At 38.0% G+C, this 23,656-nt stretch overlaps 1 protein-coding gene across 3 annotated transcripts; it reads left to right on the top strand.

Moving 5' to 3' along the window:
- The first annotated feature begins 996 nt into the window (after window positions 1-996).
- Window positions 997-20,508, top strand: LOC149948573 (uncharacterized). 3 transcript variants are annotated; one of them, XM_090173621.1, is made up of 5 exons: window positions 997-1,073; window positions 19,129-19,271; window positions 19,335-19,506; window positions 19,571-19,855; window positions 19,922-20,508. In XM_090173621.1, the coding sequence occupies exons 2-5, from the start codon at window positions 19,132-19,134 to the stop codon at window positions 20,324-20,326; spliced, it is 1,002 nt and encodes a 333-aa protein (XP_090029747.1). In that variant the 5' UTR covers window positions 997-1,073; window positions 19,129-19,131; the 3' UTR covers window positions 20,327-20,508. The 3 variants fall into 3 exon arrangements, with proteins under 3 accessions (XP_090029747.1, XP_090029748.1, XP_090029749.1); XM_090173622.1 differs by lacking the exon at window positions 997-1,073 and adding an exon at window positions 2,452-3,109; XM_090173623.1 differs by lacking the exon at window positions 997-1,073 and having other exon boundaries at window positions 18,635-19,271.
- The last annotated feature ends 3,148 nt before the right edge of the window (window positions 20,509-23,656 follow it).

Here is a 23,656-nt window from a genome sequence, read left to right as displayed (position 1 = left end):
TTCTAATGCAGTCATTGATTTCCTGGGTGTGCGAGCCATTTTATGATATTGGAAATTGGACGGTATTAGTCTTTTTCACGCGGTATGTGTCACAACGTCAACGGGAAGTCTACGAGTCGTCCACTACCAGATGTCAAATATAGCTATTCTACGGTATCTTCATCAAGGGCGAGTGTTGAAAAAAAATGAGCGTTAAAGATGCGGCAAGTATTTCGTAAGCGAGAAAAATACAAATACCCTCTGTAGATATTTCTTTCATTAAAATTTGCTTCGTATTATATTTAACTGATAAACTTTTTTCGTAAAAAGGGTTAAATTCAATTATGCATTGTTTTAGTATGGCTAACTCGCTGTTCTAACTTCTTAATTTATATTATTCTGAATAAATGAAACTCTGTTGTTTCGTCTCAATTATTAAAATTAAAATTTTATACCGGGCGGGATTGAACCGGAATACGTTTTTAGTAAATAACTCTGAATAGGCGATACTATAAAGTAAATTTGGTATTAACCAACTTTTTAAAATGGGAAAACAAAATCACTCACGTGACTACCTTTTCACAGCCAACTTCGATTCGTTAACTCGTGTTCATAGTTGGCCGTGCGACGTTAAAGAAAAAATTATTCCTTCCAGATACTGCAGACAGCTAATTAACTTACACTTTTCTATTACAAAATGTTTTAAATAATAATAATAAACAGATAATTTAGACGAATTCATCAAAATTTAAACCACCATTAGCATGAATAATAGTTCGTATTTCTTAGGATATATGGCGCTGCAGGTCTCCACAAAGTCACTTGACTACCATCTTTTCACCCCCCCCCCCTGGAATTTATAGTTTCGCCTATTGCGGAAATATCTTTAAAGGCCGTCTCGAGAAATTTATACCACTAGGGACAATTCTTCCGAGGAGAAGTATATTTTTCATCGTTTCGTAAACAATCAAGGACAACTAGAATTTTGTCAAACGCTCCCGCTTTGCTTTCAGTGGGATATTTCCAGGCAGTTTAGAAGAACTGATCTAGCATAATCGCGTCTCGTTTCGTAAGGACGTGTTGACAAGACAACGGTAAGTGATCGTTTATTAACCATTTTAAAGATATCAGATGCGGGGGTCGGGGGTGAGATCTAAATCTTAATTTGATTTACAAGCTTAGCAAATCGAAGTCACAGCCGTGCTAAATTTGACTTCGCAAAAATTCATAGCATTTCAAAGCATATCATATTTCATTACAAAACGGAGTATATATATAGCTTTGCTTATTCTAATATCGAATTTGCTACAGCATACGTTTTACAATGGAGTTTGCTACAATGCATTTTTGCAATTGACGATAAAAATTGCTGTTTTGTTATTCTTGATTATAACATTTGATTCGTTATAGTCTCATTCAAAACCCAGTTGGACCTTTCATTGAAAAAATGCACTTTCACGCTCTGATTTAGCATATACGTTAAATCCCGGTTTGGTTTTTGGTAGTGCAGTTCAGTTTCGCAGTTTGGTAATCCATGTTTTCTCTATTTCTAATAAGATAGCACAGTTTAGAGAAACATTTTTAACCCTGGTATTGCGTGTGAAATTGAGGGAACAATCGCTTAGCTCGGGCTTTATCACGCAATAATTTATTATAATAACCTAAATGTATGTACAGCTTGGTGTATCTTTTTGAAAGTAGTTTGTACTGTTTATTTTTCGATGGGTCGCACATTCAAAACAAATGTACTGCATTTGCAAATACAGTGGATTTTGTCTGAGAGTTTTGGAGTTTTCAAACATTCAACTGCATTTTTAAAATATCCAAGGATTGGAAATGTTTGGTGAATTTGTGGATTTTTTCTTAATATGTTAAAAAATCCACTGTAGTTTGTTTGTTTCGAATACGGGATTTTTTTCAATGTCGGACCCCTTGTTATTTTTGGAGGCACAGAGATTAGAATTATCGGGGTTGGTCAGTCACCTCGAATCAAATTCGAATTATTCGAGTTTTAATTACTGTCCCCTTTAATTAGTACATTTTCTTATCCTTATTTAAATTAAACCACTATTATGTTAGGCTAAAGAAAAGTATACCTAGAAAGTTTCGCAGCGCTTTCTAGAATGTGCTCACGAATATAATATCATCACTATTTCCTATACATTTCCCGTAACCGATTTCTACCGCTGGCTTAACCTGTCTACCGTTTACGTGAATCAATGCTAGTACAGGTAATTTCCATAAAAACTTGGTATCTAAAAGTTCCTTGTAATTCTTGATCAAACGTGTTTAGTGATTTTTATTTCTGGCCTTGTACGATTTATTGTGTAATAGTATAAAATTGAATTCGCATTTTGAAAAATTTCAATGGTATACTACTTAAATGTTTTGCTTATAATGTACAGTGTAGTCGATGTTGCTGTATTCCACATAACTCTCCTCGGCAGCCCGCATGAATTTTTAAGATCGGGGCCCACAAGTTGGTCATTTTTCATTTTAGTGCTTTTTGGCGATATCCGACTTTAAATCTACATACTTTTTTAAAATGAAGACCGACTTGGTGGAAAATTACAGTTTTAGTAAGTAATGATTATTTTCAGTCGCATTAATAAATTTAAATTTAAAGTGAGACGGGTTCAGTATAAACGGTGGCGCTACCCGTGGGGGAAAAACAACTACAGAAGCTGTAAGTCGTATAGAGGTAAATCAACATTTACAGGAGAAGACTTAGTGCTGCTGAGCCTAGAATAATGTAAACAAACTGGTCAAGACTTAAAAAAACGAAATGGCTGGACCTGGTGGTTATTCGTGTTGCGGTCATTTTTGCAAAAATCGGTCTTTAAAAAATAAAAACTTATCGTGGCATTCTTTTCCCGTTGAGAGTACTTTCAGACAATTATGGAAAAAACAAATTGAGGGAAACACTAAAGTTTACAAAAGTATGCTCCAACCATTTCACTGAAGGTGATTTTAGGGTTAGATTCGTTGTAGATTTAAAAAAAAATGATTGAAAGATAATGTATTCCCAACTATATTTTCATGGACCTTATCTACATGGACCTTTTATTTACATCATCAAAAACAATCTTACCCAGCAAAGGCGCTAATCTAACTTATTCTCCAAAATCAGGTAAGTAGGGTCCTCGTGCCGGTCCCAGGGAGTATACAGTGGAAGGCCGCCACCCGAGTGGTGAACGTACAAAGGCAGGGTGGCGCTGGAGGTGAACGTACAAAGGCAGGGTGGTGCTGGGTGGTGAACTAGCAACGCTAGACCACCATGGTGGTGAATTGTAGAAGGCAGCTGCCTTTCTGTGTATTAATGGTTGACCGTCAACTCATTACCCACCTCCAGAAAAGAAGGGCTATAATCCTGATTGACAGTCCCCGCTTTCCGTTGGGTGGAGAACTAGTAAAGCTAGGACATACCTGGTGGTGAACGTGTAAAGCTATAGAGAGTGGTGAACATGAAAAGGTACAGACTGTACCTCGATAAAATGAAAGCGTTATAGAAGGTAGCAGCGTTTCTCTGTATTATTGATAGAAGGTCCCCACCTGCAGAAAGAAGAGTTTTAATCCTGATTGACGTTCTCCGCTTTTTCACCGTCTGTATGAAGCGCGTACGTTTCTCCGATACTATTGTACACGTTCTACCGTACGAAGACCGTGTAAACTACGAATTGAGAAATAAACATCATTTTAATATGCAAATTAGATTAAAATTTGAACCGCTAATTTCCCCGGTATTATTTAAGTTGCGAATGAGTGGTGGTAAATGTTACAACGGTGGTGCCCAAAACCCTGCCGTACGAAGACCGTGTAAACTACGAATTGATAAATAAACAATATTTTATTATGCAACTTAGACTTAAATTTGAACCACTGATCTCCCCGGTATTATTAAAGAGGCGAATGAGTGGTGGTGAATCTTTCAGCGGTGGTACCCAAAACCCTGCGTTTTCTCACAGTGGCGACGTAAAATACCATGACGCAATATATTAATATACATATAAAGTCGAACGTCTAGAGTGGATGACCATTCAAACTCGAAGAAGTTTCAAGTCAAGAAGAATAAATCGACAAGAACTATGTAAGTATAATCCAGTATTTTAGTCCTCTTTTTATGGGGACAATATATTTACTTATCAACTACAGGTATAAGAAATCGATAGTCGTTGATTTTGAATTGTTTGACGGGCGGACCAGAGATGAAAAGCCGGAGAAAATAGTGAAAGAAGCGTCAGCCTGTTCCGCCGAGACTACACCCCTGGTCGCATCGTGGACTTTCCTCCCGCCGTACCCGCGAGCTGACCTCCCTTCCCGCACTCAACGACAGTACACTTGGGTCGAGAAAAATGTTCACGGCCTCGCTTGGGATTTTGGATTCACCCCGTACGGAAAACTAGAAGAATGCTTATCAATGGCCACTCGAGGATACGAAAGAGTTTTTTGTAAGGGTGAAGAAAAGTGCATATTTTTATTTGAACTAATACACCGCGAAGTTATAGACCTAAATGGTGTGAATTGTCCTAAAGTGAGTGAACTACTTGAACTTGATGGACCCATGTTCTCGTGTCTAATTAAACACAATACTAACTTTTTAAGTAGGAAATATTCATGCGCTCTTGAAAAGAGTACATTATATGCCGAGTGGGTATATAAAAATATGGACTATGTAAATATGCAATTGGCAAACGAATAAAAAAAAAATGTTTTGATTTACTAATGAAATTTTTATTTTATACATATTTAAATGCGAATTGAATTCAAGAAATTGATTACAATTTGATTTGTAATCCACTGGTGTAGTCTCTAACGGTACCATGTATTTTCCGTGATAGATAGTTACTAAATATAGGGAAAAACCATCAAGTGTTCGCTAGTTTTCGATGAACAACGAGAGATGGACGGTGAACGTTTTCTTATTGCATTTGGGATTCTCCATCGTGGAAACCAAAGACTATATAACGCTTCGCTTACTAGACAGGCGTGTTCTATGGCTCAACTTGCATATCGATTGTGGCTCCATCTCGACGCTGGCCCAAAATTTCCGCTAGCTTGAGCTGTGTTACTAGTGGCGCCTCTAGCCGCGGGTCCAAATATTACCCCAGCTTTTACAGTGCTACAGAGGTGTTAACAGGTTTTTCCTAGGAACACGCCTGTCTAGTAAGCGAAGCGTTATATAGTCTTTGGTAGAAACCACTCTCCTCGTACATCCCCCACTTTTCCCCTTTATGTCAATCATTGACACACGTGCGCTTTAGATAAAATCCCAAAGTGTCCCGAAGAAACCCATTATCCTAACTAGACCTCTTAACTTTGGATACGCTACTTTCAACATATAGGAGGGAAAAAGAGAGAGATGCTCCACAAAAATTGCACAATATTGTGTTTGTGGTATACCCAGAATACACCACTCTCTCGAACACCGCTATAGGCATACGTCATTTTTGACCAATGGGGATCCAGGGTAAAGTGGTGAATCGGTAAAAGTGCCGAATCATGTTAGGTCTATCAATCGGTATAAAAGAGACATGTAAGGGTGAAAAAGGTCACATTCTGCTTCAAGATGTATTCGTGTAGTACATGTTCCGTGGTTTTTATTCATCAGCGAAGTCTCAACCGTCATATGGTATCAGTTCACGGTAATTCTACGTTTCATTGTTCCGTGTGCGATAAGTCTTTTTCGAGAGGTGATGCCCTTAAACGTCATCAACGTAAAAATAATCACGGTCAACCCGCGGTACCCATCCCGTCGGCGGGGGCGAATTATCCGCAACCACCGTCGATGACGTTTCCCCAACCCGGACCGTCTTCGAGGTCCGAACCTCCTCCTCCTAGATCCGAGCCGTCACCACGTATCGTCGATCTGGAACGAGTGACGCCGCCTCTACGTACGGGTGTTTCACCGTCAACCGAGGCTCCCCGAAGCGTTAGAGCCCCCTTCCCGCAACTGGGTCCGTCGAACTCTCCTGTAAAAAGGGCTTCATCCCCAGACTCAAATCCTCCTAAAAGAGTCAGAGTTGAAAATGGTAAGTTTCTTTAACTGATTTTATTATTTCTTTATAAAATAAAATATTTTTCTCTATTAGAAGATCACGCACCGTCCGATCCTTTAAGAGTACATTCTCTTAATGAGTTATTAGACGCTGCGGTTGCGTATGTAAATAATCACGAGTCGATTATGGACAATTCGTTGCACTTATTCTCCGAAAACTTCGACAACGACTCGTTAAACGAGTTATTGTGTACCCAAGACGGTGATGATAAACTCAATGATTATGTTGTGCGCGTGGAAGCCGCGCAATCGTTAACACCGCAAATTACGCACAGCGAGTGTGATCGCGCGATGGACGCTCTAGGAGTGATGTTTAATGATAAAGGCGACATTATATTAAGCACGCAAGATGATGAGGGTTTAAAAGACTTTATGGAAAACTGGGACGTTCAACACGGTGACGGTGTAATCGTTCAACCCGAATCTCAACAACCGGATCCCTTGAACAATCTATTGGACTCGCATCCTGAAGATGAATGGCTTGGTGAGCATTGGGATAATGTTCAAACCCTACATCATCAACCAACCGCAGTTGCTTCAGACGTTGTTGACCAACAAGCAGTCACCGCTCCTAACCCACCCACTAACCAACCTACTAACTATCCCACTAACCCACCTACTAACCCACTCGATAGCCCACCCACTAACCCACTCATTGCCCTTCCAGTTGGTCAACAACCACCAGTGCTACCAGCTAATCCACCAGCAGTGCTACCAGCTGACCCACCAGCAGTACTACCAGCCAATCAACCACTTCAAATTGAAGAAATTAACGCGCTTGGTGACGCAATTTTTTCGGCTCGTATAACGGCACCAGATGGCGTTACCGACCCTGTGTTATTTATAAATGAACACCGTGCTAAGGTAGAAACGTATCTTCAAAACAAACTAAATACCAATAAGGGAATAAAGTGGTATATGGTGGTGCGGGCACGATATACCCGTGAACTTGGAAATACTGGTACGGACGTTGAGGCAATGCCGTACTTCAGGGGTTTTACACACGCGACGTTATCACCCGAAATAATCCCTCAGCAAATAAACTCTAGCCGAGAGAAAATCGCTGATAGTATGAACAACTATGAAGGACTCGGAAGTGGATGGGTTTTAGACCGAATTTTGTATTTACAAATAAACATTATACAATACTTACCACTCGTAGGGGGTACATATTTTCAATTACCACCTGTGATTGAAAATAAACGGGCTACGGTAAACGTGAACCCTGAAAACCCAAGTGACAATAAATGTTTCTTGTGGTCAATATTGGCCAAACTACACCCAGCCAAAGACCACCCTAGCCGTATTTATAATTATAAGCGTTACGAAAACGAACTCGATTTGTGCGGTATTACATTCCCCTTCGAACTGGATGCTTATAAACTTAAAAAGTTCGAAGAAGTAAATAACTTATCAATTAACATATTTGCATATGAAAAAGGATTTTTCCCGCGATATGTGAGTGAACAAAGAGTGTGCGAGGTCAGAGAAATAGACCTACTCTTGATATCAAACGGACAAACTAAACATTACGTCTTGATTCGCCACCTAAGTCGTTTGTTCAGTGGATTCTCTAAACACAACCACAAGACATTTTATTGTCGAAGATGTCTCAAAAGAAGCACTACAGAGGACATTCATGCTACTCATACACGGGATTGTAATGTTCACGACCCGCAACGTGTGATAATGCCACACAACGAACCAATTTTGAAATTCAAACACTATGGGATGAACCAAATGGTAATTTTAATTACAATGTTTTATTTTCAAAGTTATAATTTTATGCTTGCATTCTAGGTTCCTTACGTAATTTTTGCGGATTTTGAATCATTACAATCGAAAATATCTACATGTTTGCCAGACGCGACTCTATCTTCGACAACGACTTTATCCTTACACGTTACGTGCGGGTTCTCATACGTGATTATCGGTCCGACAGGTGAGGTTAAGAAAGTAAAAATAAATAAAACATTATCTAACGATATTTTCTTATTATAGGTAATCTCGTAAAACACGAAACCTATCGAGGTCTGGATGGGGCGTTACAATTTTTGAAAATGCTTATGGACGACTCTTCGATCATATCTGATAAGTTGAAGGAAAATGTCCCTATGCAACTTACGGGTGATGAAGAAAGATCGTACCAAGCAGCAACTTCTTGTTACGTTTGTCAAGAAGCATTCACAAAAACTTCAATCAAAACCCGTGACCACGACCACTACACGGGAGCCTACAGGGGATGCGCGTGTCAAAGCTGCAATTTGAAGTTAAAAGCGCCCAAATTTATACCAGTTTTTCTTCATAATCTAAGCAGGTAATATAAACGTAAATTAATTTTAATTGAAGAAAATTTTAATTATAAGATGATAATCTCACAGATACGACGCGCATCTTATTATGCAGCATATTGCGAAGATTAAGACGAAAAATATTGATTGTATCGCAACCAATAGTGAAACATACATTTCATTCTCGCTTGGAAAGTTGCGGTTTGTAGACAGTATCAGATTCTTGCCAGCCTCACTTGAAACGTTGGTTTCAAATATAGCAAAGGGTGGTTCCGGAACATTTTCCGTGATGAACTCAGTGTTTAAACCCGAGGAGGTGAAACTACTCCTTCGTAAAGGGGTTTATCCTTATTCATATATGGATTCTGAAGATCGTTTCAAAGAAAAACAACTACCACCTATCGAGTGCTTTTACAACGATCTAACAGAAGAACCCCTAGCTGATGCGGACTATACCCATGCGCAAAACGTATGGAAAACTTTCAACGTAGAAAATTTGGGTATGAATTACTTAATTATTGTTTATTTAAATAAATTAACGGTTGTTTTTATTCTTACAGGACGGTATCACGACCTTTACGTTTTATCCGACACATTACTTCTGGCAGACGTTTTTCAAAATTTCCGTCAGATGTGCATGAATTCGTATCGTCTAGACCCCGCACATTCGTACACAGGCCCGGGTTTTGCTTGGCAAGCGGCCCTTTTTATGACGAAAGTGCGCTTGGACTTATTTCTAGATGAGGACATGCATTTGTTCATGGAAAAGGGTATTCGAGGTGGTGTATCAATGATAAGTCATCGTTTCGCTCATGCGAACAACAAATACCTCGAATCACATGACCCCTCCAAACCCGATAAATATATTTGCTATCTCGGTAAGAATAATCAAAATTTTAATGAAAAAAAAATAAATTAAAAAAAATAATCGAAAAAAAAATAATTGAAGAAAAAACAAAATTGAAAAAAAAAATAATTGGAAAAAAAAATTTAATTTAAAAAAAAAATGGTAAAATTAATCATAATAATTTATCTCAATAGACGCAAATAACTTATATGGAACAGTCATGTGCGACGCCTTACCCATGAAAAATTTCAAATGGATTGATCCGTCTTCAGACAGTGAACGGGAAATTCTAAGATGTCCCGACAATTCTCCGGAAGGATTTATTGTCGAAGTAGACCTAGAATATCCCAACGCTTTACACGACGATCATAATTGTTACCCACTGGCACCAGAATCCATGTCAATTAAGACCGAGGCGTTATCCGACTATTCCAAATCGCAAATGACGAAATTGAAAATTCCAATCAAGGAAAGTTTGCCGAAACTGGTTCCTAATCTTTTCAATAAAGAACGATACGTAGTACATTATCGAAACCTTAAATACTACGTGGAAAAGGGGCTCAAAATAACCAAAATTCACCGAATTTTGAAATTTGAGCAAGGAGCCTGGTTGAAGACTTATATCGACTTCAACACAGAGAAAAGGAAGATGGCGGCTAATGACTTTGAAAAGGACCTATTTAAATTAATGAACAACGCTGTTTTCGGTAAGTAATTAAATTAAATTAACATTAACATTTTAAATTAATTATATTTTTTCCAGGTAAAACGATGGAAAACTTACGTTTACGTAAGGATTTCAAGCTAGTCACCACACCGGAAAAGGCGGTAAAGAAAGCTAGTTCCCCGGCGTTTGAGAAATTTACTATTTTTCAAAATGATCTCGTGGGAATTCATTCTACCAAGAAAAAGCTTATTCTTAACCGACCTATATACACGGGGTTCGCAATTTTAGACCTATCGAAACTCCTGATGTACAGATTCCACTACGACGTCATTAAAAATCAGTACGGTGAAAAGGCTAAACTACTTTTTACCGACACCGGTAAGTACATAAATCTTCTAAGGTTATTTCGTAACATAACTAATAATGTATTCTATGTTTACAGACAGTCTCACGTATCAAATCGAAACAACTGATTTGTACGAAGATTTCGCCAAACAGAAGGAAATGTACTATTTTTCTGGATACCCCAAAAATCACCCTCTGTTTGACGAAACCAACAAAAAGAGGCTAGGCAAATTTAAGGATGAGATGGACGGCACACCGATTGAAGAATTTTGCGGACTTAGACCCAAAATGTACTCTATATTGTCATCTAAAGGCGAGAAAAAGACTTGCAAGGGTGTGTGTAAACGCGTTGTGCAGAAGCGCGTCCGTCACGCGGAGTATCGCGACTGTCTCCTAAACAGTAAACTAACGGTCGCGGAAATGAAACGGATTGTTAGTAATAAACATATTGTGACAACCGTGCGACAAAACAAATTGTGTTTGAATCCCTGTGACGATAAACGTTTTATCCTAGACGATGGTATCGCAACTTTAGCCCATGGGCATTATAAAACGAAATAAAATATTTTTAAAACAAATTTATTGAGTATTTCAAATACATGAATTCAGATATCATACGATCGTTAACATTTTTGTTTTCAGAAAATCTTTCCAATATACTAAACAATTTTATTCCCCGACACAAGTTAATAGCAAAATAAACGCAATAACCGCCGCAGGTTTTACTAGAATTTCCTTGCAATTGAACAGAATTATACGTGACAGTTAAGCTGTTTTTCTCTATAAAATAGTTAAATTTAAACAAATCAGGGCTGTTCCCGAAACTCTCGAAGAATGTACAATTGAGTGACCTTGAGAGATATATCAAACACCAATGTTCTCCTACCCCATTGGACGTATCAGTGTTCACGATGTAAAGTGAAGGATACGTTTTCACATTCTTGGGAAGTTTGTCGGCAGGGAAGACTCCTCTGAACAAATATTTGGTATACGGGTCATTCTTGAGTATGATTTCAAGTTGTTGCGAGTCCATTATGAACTTTGATCATATAAAACTGCTCTGTTCTTGTCGATCTCGACCAAAGATTGATATTCGGAATAGTAAATCACGCTAACTGTTGACGGCAATGATTCTCCGAATATTAATTCGAGACGAACGCTCCCGTTCTTTACCAGGTTGAAACAGTCAGTTGAACTTCCATTGAGATCAGGAGTTAAGTCGAACACAAATAGTGCGTTTCCATTGGCGAATTCATCACGGTCGATAAAATTTCCTTCATCAATATTTCATTGACCAGTTTGAAGAAAGAGATTAGCGTATGATCGCATAAACAACTTATCTTTGAAATTTGGGTTTAATGGTTTTGCCGGGACACTACTACCATCAAGGTATAGGGCGATTTGAGTTAACGAAAAATTTTTAAAGTTAAAAGGTGACATTTTGTAGTCTCCCAAATACGCATTCTGGTCCACAAATCCGATCACCACCTTACTCGGTATTTGACCATTATATAAGTTGTCTTTGACGCATATTTTGTTGCCTTGGGAAATTGAAAATGAATTACATTCCGTACGGGTGATAGGATATTTCATTGTTGCCAGTTCCAAAGTTTTAGCGTGGGATAACATAATCTCTGGCGTCAATCTAACTTTTCTGACAAACATTGATGCGTGTGTGAAAATGACTTTGCATTTTTCACCGTCTGTGTGTAAACAAAACTCGTTTGAACTTTTGATAAACTTGAAATTTAGATCTATCAGGTTAGGAATAAGTCGATTTTGTTGACAAATATCGGCTCGTACAACTCCTATCATGTCAATAACACCTTCTTGGGCAAATTTTGCACGTTTCTTAAATCCGTCGTTATTGGAAAATTCGTCAAATTTCCCAGCTTTGTCTTTATAGAATAGAGACGCGGTTAAGAAACTTTCCTTGGCTGGCCCACCATATGTCAAGAGCGTTTGAATCATACTCTTGTAAGGATACTGTTGAGGGCATGACGTAACTGATCTGTCACCCAATGATACATGAACTTCGCCAAAGAGACTATGTAAAAACAAATTTTCCGGGCCAACTTTGTCCGCAGGAGTTGTGGTTTTAGATACAGCGTCGTGAATATCGGGTTTTGGTAGAGTTCCATCTGCTTTCACAATTTTCACTTGAACTTGAAGTAAAGTATTTTTCAAATCAATGTAAGTCTCCGAGTTTCCAGCGATACTAAAGATAATTGCTTGGTTTTCATTTATGTTCGATGTTGGATTATATTCAACCCATTGACTTCCTATTATACCAGTTTGAGTATAAGGTACGTGAAATAAATCAAGTTCCGAGCTAATGCTGTTCTGCGAACTGGGGTGGGCTAACGACATTGTTCAATGATTACGAGAATATATCAGACTGAAGCAGAGAACGTCTTTTCTTCTTCCTGGTTCGAACTGAACTGATGATGGGAGACGTTTTACGTTTCCTTTTACGTCCATTTCCACTAAGTTGACTCACTGCTTCGGCGGCTCTTCTTAAGGTTTCTTTCCCCGCCTCTTTCCCCCGAGATTTTAACGCGTCTTTAATAGACACACCACTCGAGACGTCGGAAGCAATTTTTGCTCCGGTATTTAAAAATTTTCGACCAAGGAATGTGGCACCCTTTTTGAGTAAAGGCATGGCCGACCGAAATGCCGAGGCTAATATATTTCCAAGACCATATCCTCTTTGCACGGCTACTCCACGGTATACCGGAATTGATCCATGTCCAATTTGATTTAAGTAATAGTTATTATAATCGTTTACAGAAACGTGATCCAGATTACGTGGAGACATGTTTCTCCTTTGACCCGCTAACCACAAATGAACGGAAGAAAGATTTTACACCTGATTTTATAGATAAGTCCATGTTCTTCGGGGTCTAAAATGAAGAGTGACGTGAACTTTTCCTCGTTCGAAATGTATAGGCTGACCCATTTCACTCATAATATTAATTTCAATGGTTTGAAAATTGTTATGCGCAATAGGCATATAATGTGGTCGTGAAAACTCTTTCTCAACAGTGTCTCCGTCTTTTCCTTGAATACTTATAATACGTAATAATGGAACATCCGAATCTCCAACCGATCGACTTTGTATAATGTCCGAGTATATGAACAGAGAATGTAACCCAGCGTCCATATCACAGCTAAAAGGCGCCGTCATGGAAGTCACTACAGTTACGTCTTTGCCTGGAGTTCTCGTGAATCCTAATATGATGGCGATTTCATGTGGTATGTAAACTTGGTTCATTTCATAAAGTTCAACAATTACACGACGGTTTGGTTTGTTGTAATATATCTTGACTCTAGAGCTAATATTTCGCCCATCGTCATCAGTAGTCATGATTTCCAGTAAATCTTCAACTCCGTAATATCCTGGTGGTATTACTATATTAACGAAATCCATTACGTCGTTGAAATTTTCTATGTCAGTGTGTTTTCTCAGTGTCTTAGGTGTTTTAGTATTTGATTCTTCTAAGGAATCCGGTAGAGACATAGTTTTCCAAATTCGAACTACACACTCTCCTTGAACGTTATTCCAGGTTCTTGGGTAACTGATTTCAGCAAGTCCAACTTCATACGCTCCCTCAAGTTTCATTGGTTCCGGTAAATACGTTCTAAACTTGCTTATAGTATTGTTTTTGAAATAGTGCATAGAAGAGTCGGACGGTAACGTGATATAGAAACTCATAATGTTACGATTTCTTGCACCCAAGAGTCAAAATCTGGACCGTAACCACGCCAACGTACTAGTAGTTCTTTAGTTCCGTCTGGTTTTGTTCTTTTTCTTAGAACTTTTTCGATTTTGAATAAGCAGTTTTCGAGGTCTTTCCCGATTTTTTGTATTTCCTCCTTGTAGAACACACCCGAAATGAGCTCAGTTTTCAAATCCTCCAGCTTATATACCGGAGGGTCTCTTGGTATGCACTGCACTACTTTGAATATTTCCTCGGTATAATTGGCTTTGTAACCCTTTTCGAACGTGGTTTTATTCTTACTCATGCGAACCAAGTCACCTCTTTCAAAAGGGAACGAGACTGGGGGTGAAAAATTGACTTTCCCGTATAAGTTCTCCCACACTTGTTTCGAATTTTCATTCTTCACTTCAACGGGTTTGCATTTAATAGATTTGTGGTAGTTGTTATTGTAAGCTTCCAATAAATCTGGTAAAACGTCGATATATTTGTGCGTATCTTTCTCCGTAAAATATCGGTACATTCGAGACTTCAATGTTCGATTGAATCGTTCTATAATACTAGATTTTACTTCGGAGTGCGTTGCGAAAAACTTGATTCCTCTACGTTTTAATTCACCTTGAACTTCTTTGCATAGAAACTCATTACCATGATCAGTCTGTACAACCTTCGGCTGTCGACCTGATTCTAAAATAGATTTGAATGACTTTACCATAGTTGATCCTTTCTTATCCTTGGTAGCCACAGCGAATGCGTATTTGCTAAATACATCTATACAACATAAGATATATCGGTATCCACTATTGTGATTTTTTATATCTTGCATGTCTGCCAGATCAAGTTGCCATTGTTCGTCTATCCCATACACTATCGTCTTGTTTCTTCGGAAATTGTGTCTCACTGGTTTGTGTAATGTGTACGTATCTTGCCGTTTTAAAAATTATCCCACCTCGTTTATGTTAACTTTAATTCCCTTTGCCCGGGCAGCACGATAAAGACCGCGAATGCCTCCGTAACTACCGGCGTCCTTAACGTTGAAGTATATTTCTTCTAACTTATCCATTCATCGTACAGTTCATTTTCCGTTCGTGATACCAGTACGCGAAATCAAATAGTTCAAAAACGATAATAATAAATAATAACAAAAACGCCGTAATAACTTTGGGTGATTTTAAGTATGATATCGATAAAGAGGTTATCAACCCAGACGGAGTAGGATCGATGCCACCTTCCATGTTGAGGTATAATTCGTGAATGAAAGAACTGAAACCTGATATATTATTATATTCTTTATTTCAAATTTATCCAACTCAATAATCCATTGCCATACATTGATTCGGGACTTGGAGGTAAATAATCTGAATCATCGAACACCTTTTCTGGTGAATCGTTGGAAATAATAGGTACATTTTCAATAGGGGATTCAAAGGGGAATTTATTTTTTACAAGTGATTTGGGTACATTTTCCTTGGCCAACAATTCATAAAATTTATCTAACCCAACAATTTCATGTTTCGGTTTGGTTTTGTATCCTTTAACTGATTCGTGTAAAATGTCCATGATATTAGATCTAACTATAGGGCGTTCTTTATAAATAAGTTCACCACTGGTAGACCAATCAATTTTACTGTTTCGTTCAATCCACTTGTACAAAGCAATGACGGGTTTTAGATGTGAATCTGGTATCGCGATAGCTATTTCCGAATACCAGTCTTTCTTTCTTTTCGGTTCTTCAACGATTTTCGCCTTCTTAGTTCTTTTGTTACGTTGTAATAAATGGTTGTACAACTCCACTTTTTGTGATTGATTAAGTTTCTGATTATTTAAAACAGTTTTCGTATCCAAGTTTTCGTCAAGTTTCGGTTGCGAATTGAGTCGTCGATACACGTCTTCGGGAACTAAGATCATCTTCCTAGCCATTTTTGATAGCTCTACTTATAGCCGCGCCTGCCGCACTGCTTACAATTGAAAGAAGTGGTGCTAAGAGTAACGGTAAAAATCCTCCCTTCTGTAATAGAATCTTTTTCCGTTTTGCGATGGTATTGGGTTTAGATATCTTCCGCAAAATATGACAATGCCGCTTCAATCGCTTCTTATGATCATCTGACAGTTTTACATTGCCACGCAGAACATTTATACAGCATTCCACAATAGCTTTAATCGCGTCGTTATTAGCATATTTGATGGCGGCATTTCTTTGACACGAATTACACTTAGACAGATATTTTAAAAACTCCTTATGATTATGAATTCTCTTCATTTTGGGATAAAAACGGCAGCCTCTTCTCCTGGTATAAGTCCGGTTCGTAGTCTGTGATCGTCTGACGTAGTTGGTTTCAAATCCACCCATAAATACCCAAAGTCTCTAGCGATTGCTTGATGAAAGGCGTCGATGACGTATTTACTGTTAGTTGGGGAAATCTGTCTAGCCAAATGAAATATCGCCGATTTGTCACGTGGTGTCTTGAAAATTATCAGATAGTGCGCGTTTAAATTTAACGTTCTTATTTCCTTCCCAGGATAATACAAATTTTGCATAAGTACAAAAACAGACGTGTTTTTATGATGAGAACCTCTTATAAACAAATTCGTGACATCCTTGTTATTTGATATTTCACAAAGTAAATCATCAAGAATAACAAAATTCTTGACATTTGGGTCTAAAATTTTAACGTCTAATAACCCTTCGTGAAATTCAACGGTGGGTGTATCATCTAATACCGAATTAAATAGTTTGGGTTGATATTCCGTATATTCTTTCTGGTGGGGGTGAAATACATGTATCTTTATATTTGATAAGACTAGCCACGAAAAAGGATTTCCCAGACTGAGTCGCACCCGCGATCAGACCGTTAAAAGGATGTTGCAACCTGAAATCCATTTTAAAGAATGACACATTTTTCTCAAATCAAATAGTTTTATTCACAAAAATTGTTTAGCGTTACAGACTATTCTAGCGACCATACATTTGCAAAATTCTTCATTTAAAAAGGTTTTTAAAGTAAAAATTTTATAAATCTCAATGTAATCAAGATTTCTTATCGCAGTGTCGTAGTTCATTTCAACACGCATATCCCAGTCTTCAAGACAGTTGTGTTGAGTCTGTGACGGATGGTCCACGGTACAACCGTAGCAACACTGGCGGATATTAACACGCAACTGTTCCAAAATACTGTCCTTTAAAAGGTCATATATCCTATTTGCTTCATTTAGGTATGTTACAACGTCTTTATACATATCCATTAGCACTTTGGTGAGAGCGTAACCAATGGCGAAACCCTTCTTGGTTGGGAAAAACTTGCCGTACAATTCACCATACCCCGGAACCATCTCCCGGATATCCAAAATTTTTCGGTTCTGATACGTTCTTAGTTCAACACGTTTCGTCTCGGAACCGCTGAAAAAGCACGATGATCCTGGGGCGTCATCCTTCTCAAAGAAAGCTAGTATTTCATCCTTCTTTCGGTATAACTCATGAAAATCGGCTTCGTCTAAGGTGATTCCCGTAGCACTATCTCGAAGTCCTAGACGTACATCTAGTGTAGACGTAACCTCGATGAATTTCTCTGACGAGACGGCGAACAAAACTTGGGCAAACATGCTATGAAAAATTTATATGTTAGGAACATACAAAAAATATTTATTAGGTAAAAAAAAACTAATATACTTACATATATGATTTCGTGTTGATACTTGCTCCTTAGAATGTTCTTTTACCAAGATCCTACCTATATTTATACTATAACATTACGGTGGATATGCAACATTGCTAGTTCACCACCCACACCGCTCGGTGGTGTCACTTTATTAATTCACCACCAGCGCCACCCTGTCTTTGTGCGTTCACCACCAGCGCCACCCTGCCTTGGTACGTTCACCTCCAGCGCCACCCTGCCTTTGTACGTTCACCACCCGGGTGGTGGCCTTCCACTGTATACTCCCTGGGACCGGCACGAGGACCCTACTCAGGTAACTCGAAGAATTTAATTTTCGATAAAATTCATCTTGGGTTTATTAAGTTACTGTACGAGATGATTGATAATTTGTTTAAATTTAAATTTAAAATATATTGGTGCTTACTTAAATGTGCGTGACATCTTGTTCCGTTTGGTTTTTGTAAGCGAAAGTTTCGGCTCACTCCACCTGACAATTTCAAGTTTCGTCGCTTGATTTGCCCTTCATCAGGTCCGAACGCTCCCGGGATGTCTTTTAATGGCCCATGAAATTTTTGCATCACCTCCAAAACTAGTGTTGTAAGTCGGAAAATTTTCCGCGGAAAATTTCCCGCTCGGAAAATTTTCCGGAAAATTACCGAGGCCTTTTTTCCGGAAAATTTTCCGTATTTTTCCAAAAAATATTAAAAACGTTCTCATTCCATGATTTGTCTAATATATTGTTTGCAAATTTAAATAAAGCGGCATTTTCACCTCATTTTTTCTAATCTAAAAGTAAAACTAAACCTATAGACTAGTTTAAACTGGTTGAAATGTAACACTATTAATGTTTTGTAGGATGTTTACTGATATTAGTCGTTTTAAATCGATAAAAAGTTTAAAACATTAAAAACCCTTGAAAAGTAATTTATGTTTAAATTTTTTATTTTTCCGATTTGCGGAAAATTTTCCGCAATTCGGAAATTTTTCCGCATTTTATTTTTCCGGAAAATTAACAACCCTATCCAAAACAATGTAAAAAAACTTATTTATATCCCAATCCACATCATGTTCGAAGAGAATACTAAAACCGATGTCCTCCGAAGTGATTGAATGGTGCGCTGGTGACGGATGCCCACAGATTATTTCAAAATAGGCATTTTTCCAAACTATAAATAAATACGTTCTTGGTTTAATGATATTATTTAAAGAACTTCGTTTCGATTTGTCACCGAGGTTTTCGGAGACCCCAAAGAATATTTAAAGAGGCCAGGGTTAAAGTCATTAATGCGCCGCGAGGGAAAACCGAATGTTCCCGTAAGGTGGCAGACTCCATTCTTATTGGCTTATGAAAACACGTCACTACTAAGGCGCGAAAATCGTCTTCGCCTTTCGCTTTTAAAGATAGGACCGTAGGGTAATGCTAGAGTCAGGGTCGGATTAAGGCCTTGTGGGGCCCTAAGCCCTAGCTAATTTTGGTGCCACCTTTCAGTGGTGAGCAAAACCATGAGTTAAATAAATTAGGGGTATAATGTTTGTTCATTGTAAGAATTTTGGTTCGTCTGGATTTAGAATATGAGTCGTCTCAAGTATCTGATGACCGAAGGGATTAAAGTTCCCGGAAAGAACGGCTACCGCATGGACCAAAAACCCGAATGGTACGACGCCGAACTCTACGCTAAAGGCCGGAAGGTCATCCGAAAATATAACGTCGGGTTCGTCCACCAATTACTGCTTTAATTTAAGTATTATTTAAAACAAAGTCGTATTTCTGGCAGCTATTTCTTTTCAAGTACTCTGGGCCCCATCATCCTGAGCCAGTACGAACACCTGATGGAACCGCTGGTGACAACGGGTAACGAGAAGACTTTGGAATCCGCTAAGAACCGAGTAGCCAGCACATTCATGCACGTTCTCAAATGGATCGACGGAGATATGTTCGACCCGAGTGTACGACTTATTTCAATCTTGCGTGTCGGTAATTTACTAATTGACTTGTCTCTCGTTGAAATAGGACCCGGCCTACCAGTCATTGCTTCAAGTACGCGGTATCCACCATCGCGTCGCCAAAACGCTGCAAGAAAAGGTGCCGAACCGGAAGGACGGCGGAGTGTGGTTGTCCCAATTCGAGATGGCCATAACCATGTTCTCTGTTACTGGTCCATTCCTCATTTACCCTGAACAACTGGGCATTTACGCCACCGAAGAAGAACTAGAAGCGGTCGCTTTCGTCTGGAGGGTGGTGGGAAGACAACTTGGCATGATGGACGAATTTAACCTTTGTGAAGGAACTTTTCAGGTAAAATGTTATATAAAGTATGCTTTAGACACCAGCTCAGATGTTCTGTTGGGGTGTTTATGGTAGGAAGTAAAAAGTCTTTGCTTGGACATTGTGGAAGTTGCCAAGCCAACGTTACTGAACCCAAAGGAAGAGTACACCATTTTGTTGAGGAACGTTCTAACGGCTTTGAAGAACTTTTCTTTTTTCATCGATTACGCCTGCCTCTTGAACTGGGCTTACCAACTAGTCGGTCTGGAGCAGCGTTTGCCGTTATCCTGGTACGGACGATTATGCGAACGAGCCATACAGTTGAACACAAAAGTGATGCGCTTTGGGGTTCTCAGAGACCTCTTCACGCCGTGGTACAAAGCTCAGGTTATCGGTTGGGTGAGCGGTTACCACAAAAAAAGCAAACTAAAGGGTGACACTGTAAAAGAAAACCGAAATACGCTTTGCCCCCTTGACTCCGAAAGTTCTCGGGTGCCTTAATGCTGGCCGTGCTGAGTCGCTGACTGTCAGAAAACGGTGGATTTTGAACACTATAACGGCAGAATTTACGCACGTTGTTGGGGGATAAATTATTAAATAATGTAACTAATTCCAGTCGTATCTCTCGTGATTGTGTAGTCGAATTTCTAAATGCGAATAAAGAAACGTAATCCGATGATGCATACCAGTTTGAGTTGAAAAGTTGTGAATCTTTAAATAAAATATTATGTTATGGATTTTGTGAATATTATAGTATATTTAGTATATCAACTTTAGTACCGTGATGGTTCAATAGATGTCATTGTTGGCAAAATAAAAATTAAATTTAAATATGTAAAACCATTTTTAGTAGTAGGAGAAGTAGTAGTAGTTAGAGTTTTCAATTTTCCGGAAAAACAAAATGCCGAAATATTTCCAGAAAATTTTCAGAACTGCGGAAATTTTCGGCAAATCGGAAAAATAAACATTTAAACATAAATTACTTTTTAAGGGTTTTTAATGATTTTAACTTTTTATCGATATAAAATGTCTAATAACAGTAAACATACTACAAAACATTAATAGTGTTACATTTTTAATCAGTTTAAAGCTAGTCTATAGGTTTTAGATTAGAAAAATTAGACGAAAATGGCACTTTATTTAAATTGGCAAACAATATTAGACTAATCATGGAATTAAAACTTTTTTTATTTTTTTCGTAAAAATTCGGAAAATATTCCGGAAAAAAGGTCTCGGTCATTTTCCGATTTCTACTAGTAGTAGTAGTATTAAGAATGCCCAAGATTCAGTATTGTGGATGCCTATTCTTACTGTCAACAATTATTGTCTGCCAGTACTACAATTAATATTTATGTATCAGCGTTGGTGTACAGTACAGAGATACTCATACGGATTTGCTGCTACTGTCAACTTCAGCGAGAAACGTATTAGAATCCCGGTATTTAACGAAAGCTAGTCGACTGTAGATAAGAACCTTCGTACTCGAGTTAGTGTACCATTTTTGACATGGAAGGCCAACTGATCAGCTCGTAGCCAGTTTCCCGGAAAAATGCAAAAATAAAATTTTGTCCGTCTTCGAGTTAACGTTGATTTTCGCACTTTACTCAAGAAATAATAAACCATTTAGTATGGGCACTTTATTTAAATCTCATTAGTTATGCGTAATTAAGTATTTTTTAAGTAACAATTATCATTTTCGTAATTCATTTAATTGCAATTTAATAGTAGTTAACATTTAACCGTTAAGCCTTTGCTTCGTAGGGAAAATTAGCCTGTAGAACCCGATCATATATTCTAGGTTAAAACTAACGTATTTAGTAGTACCAGAAATAATTTTGTGGAAAGTGAAATTTAGTTTGAAGTTAATTTTGTTTTATCTCTTACATATTTTTTTTTACCCAGCTAATTTTTTCAGAGTTAAAAAAAAATCATTGAATTTTGATTTAGGTGTATCCATTTAGCATTGTGAAAATAATTTTGAGAATTTTAATTACAGTAATGAAGTATGGTAAATATTTGAATAATTTTTCATAACAATAAACGTTTTGGGCATTCAAACTTAATCTTCAATGTAAAGGCGTCTTAATTATTCAAAAGCTTAAAGAGAAATTATTGTTATTTGAGGATCAGTAGTGTACGAGCAATACCGTTATAATAGTGAGGCGGATATCTCCAGAATACTTCACTTTTTGATAAAAGCATGAAACTTTCCACATATGTACTATAGGTTTAGGAGATCATTTTAAGAATGTATGCCCAGCCGTCCGCCATCTTGGATCCAAGATGGCGGCCAGTTTATGTTGGAAATTCCGGTTTTTATTTTATTCTGGAAGTTCTATTAAAGTTATCGACAAACTGACAACGGAATTAATATTCGTAGGTATTTGGACATTTTCCTAATTTTATTCGAATTCATCCGCCATCTTGAATCCAAGATGGCGGATTTTGAAATTAACCCCGCAACTGAAAATACGTATAAACACACAGTTTCATACTTCAAATAAGCCAGTTTGAAGTGCAAATGATATGTCTTTTAGCAAATTTCATATTTATAGGATTTTTTCAAATCACTGTCATTTTGAATCCAAGATGGCGACTTTTTTTTGGTGTGAAATTAGGTTTTTATTTTTTCCTGAACATCCTAGTTGAGCTAACGACAAAATGACAACGATAATAACAATCGTAGGTGTTTGAATATATACCCTATAAGGACATTTTCCTTATTTTTTTTTCGAACTCGTCGGCCATATTGGACCCAAGATGGCGGATTTCGAATTAAACCCCGCAACTGAAAATATGTATAAGCCCACAGTTTCTTACCAAAGAAATCTATACCCAATGTCAAAGCATGTACGTGCGCTTTCCCTAATTGTTTTAGTTGTCAAACTTATCAAAAGGATTTCCTAGTTCGTTAATTTCTTTGATCAACGCCTTGGTATTCAAAAAGAAAGTTTTTTGAAACGCTGGCTGACTTTCATGGTGAGAACTTAATGTTGAATGGTTTATTTCAAACAAGAGCCGCTCGAAGTCGTTTATTACTTTGGATATTTCTGGTCCGGCAACCATCCATCTCCTAAGAGCCTCCGCATCTTCAGTCAATCCGATAGCTCCGCCGTCACCTTTAACAATCTTATTTAGTTGTTCGTGCGCTTGGTCGAGTGCAATCGCCGAAAAATTCCTTCCGGTAATGTTAGCAGTAAACTTTCCCTGTGAAAACTCCTCGTAAATACTTGGGTGCTGTGTCTCTAAATTCTCCATATCTTTTATATGGATAGGAAGCCATCTTGAATAATTTGAATGATTAAAAGTAAAATACCACGGTACCATTTTTCTCAAACTCTTTACGTACAAGTCAAAATCGGAACTGCGCAGGGAAGTAATGAAATCTAAAAGGACTAATTGGAGTTCCATAACCAAATTCCAGTATTTAAATTGCGCGCTTTTAGAGCTCATACTTTCTTGCCATTTTTCATAGCATTCTGGATTTGGTCCACATTCTTTGCAGTACTTATCGTAAGCCATTTTCTTCAAGTAATGTAAAGCGCAAAGTGTAACTTGGTGTGCGTACCTTGTTCTGGTTAAATTTGACACTGAGATAAGCGATTGCGCTCTTCCTATGGTGGTGACATGTGCCGCTACCAAGGTTTCAATCCAACCGCTATTGTTTAGCAAATTTCCTAGAACTTTCAAGAAGGACAGCTCTAAGTGCATTCCTCCCATTACAGTCACTAATTTTTCCTCGCCAATGATATCAGGAAATCTCCACTGAAGATTTTTGGCAATAGCGTACAATGGGGCGTCACAAGTTAGTACTGGAACTTGACCAGGGTT

This window comes from Leiobunum rupestre, chromosome 4, assembly GCF_980474605.1.
Source record: "Leiobunum rupestre chromosome 4, qqLeiRupe1.1.hap1, whole genome shotgun sequence".
Classification (NCBI taxonomy): Eukaryota; Metazoa; Arthropoda; class Arachnida; order Opiliones; family Sclerosomatidae; genus Leiobunum; species Leiobunum rupestre.
Note: the sequence above shows the minus strand (reverse complement) of the source record. Positions and strands in the feature narration are given on the sequence as shown.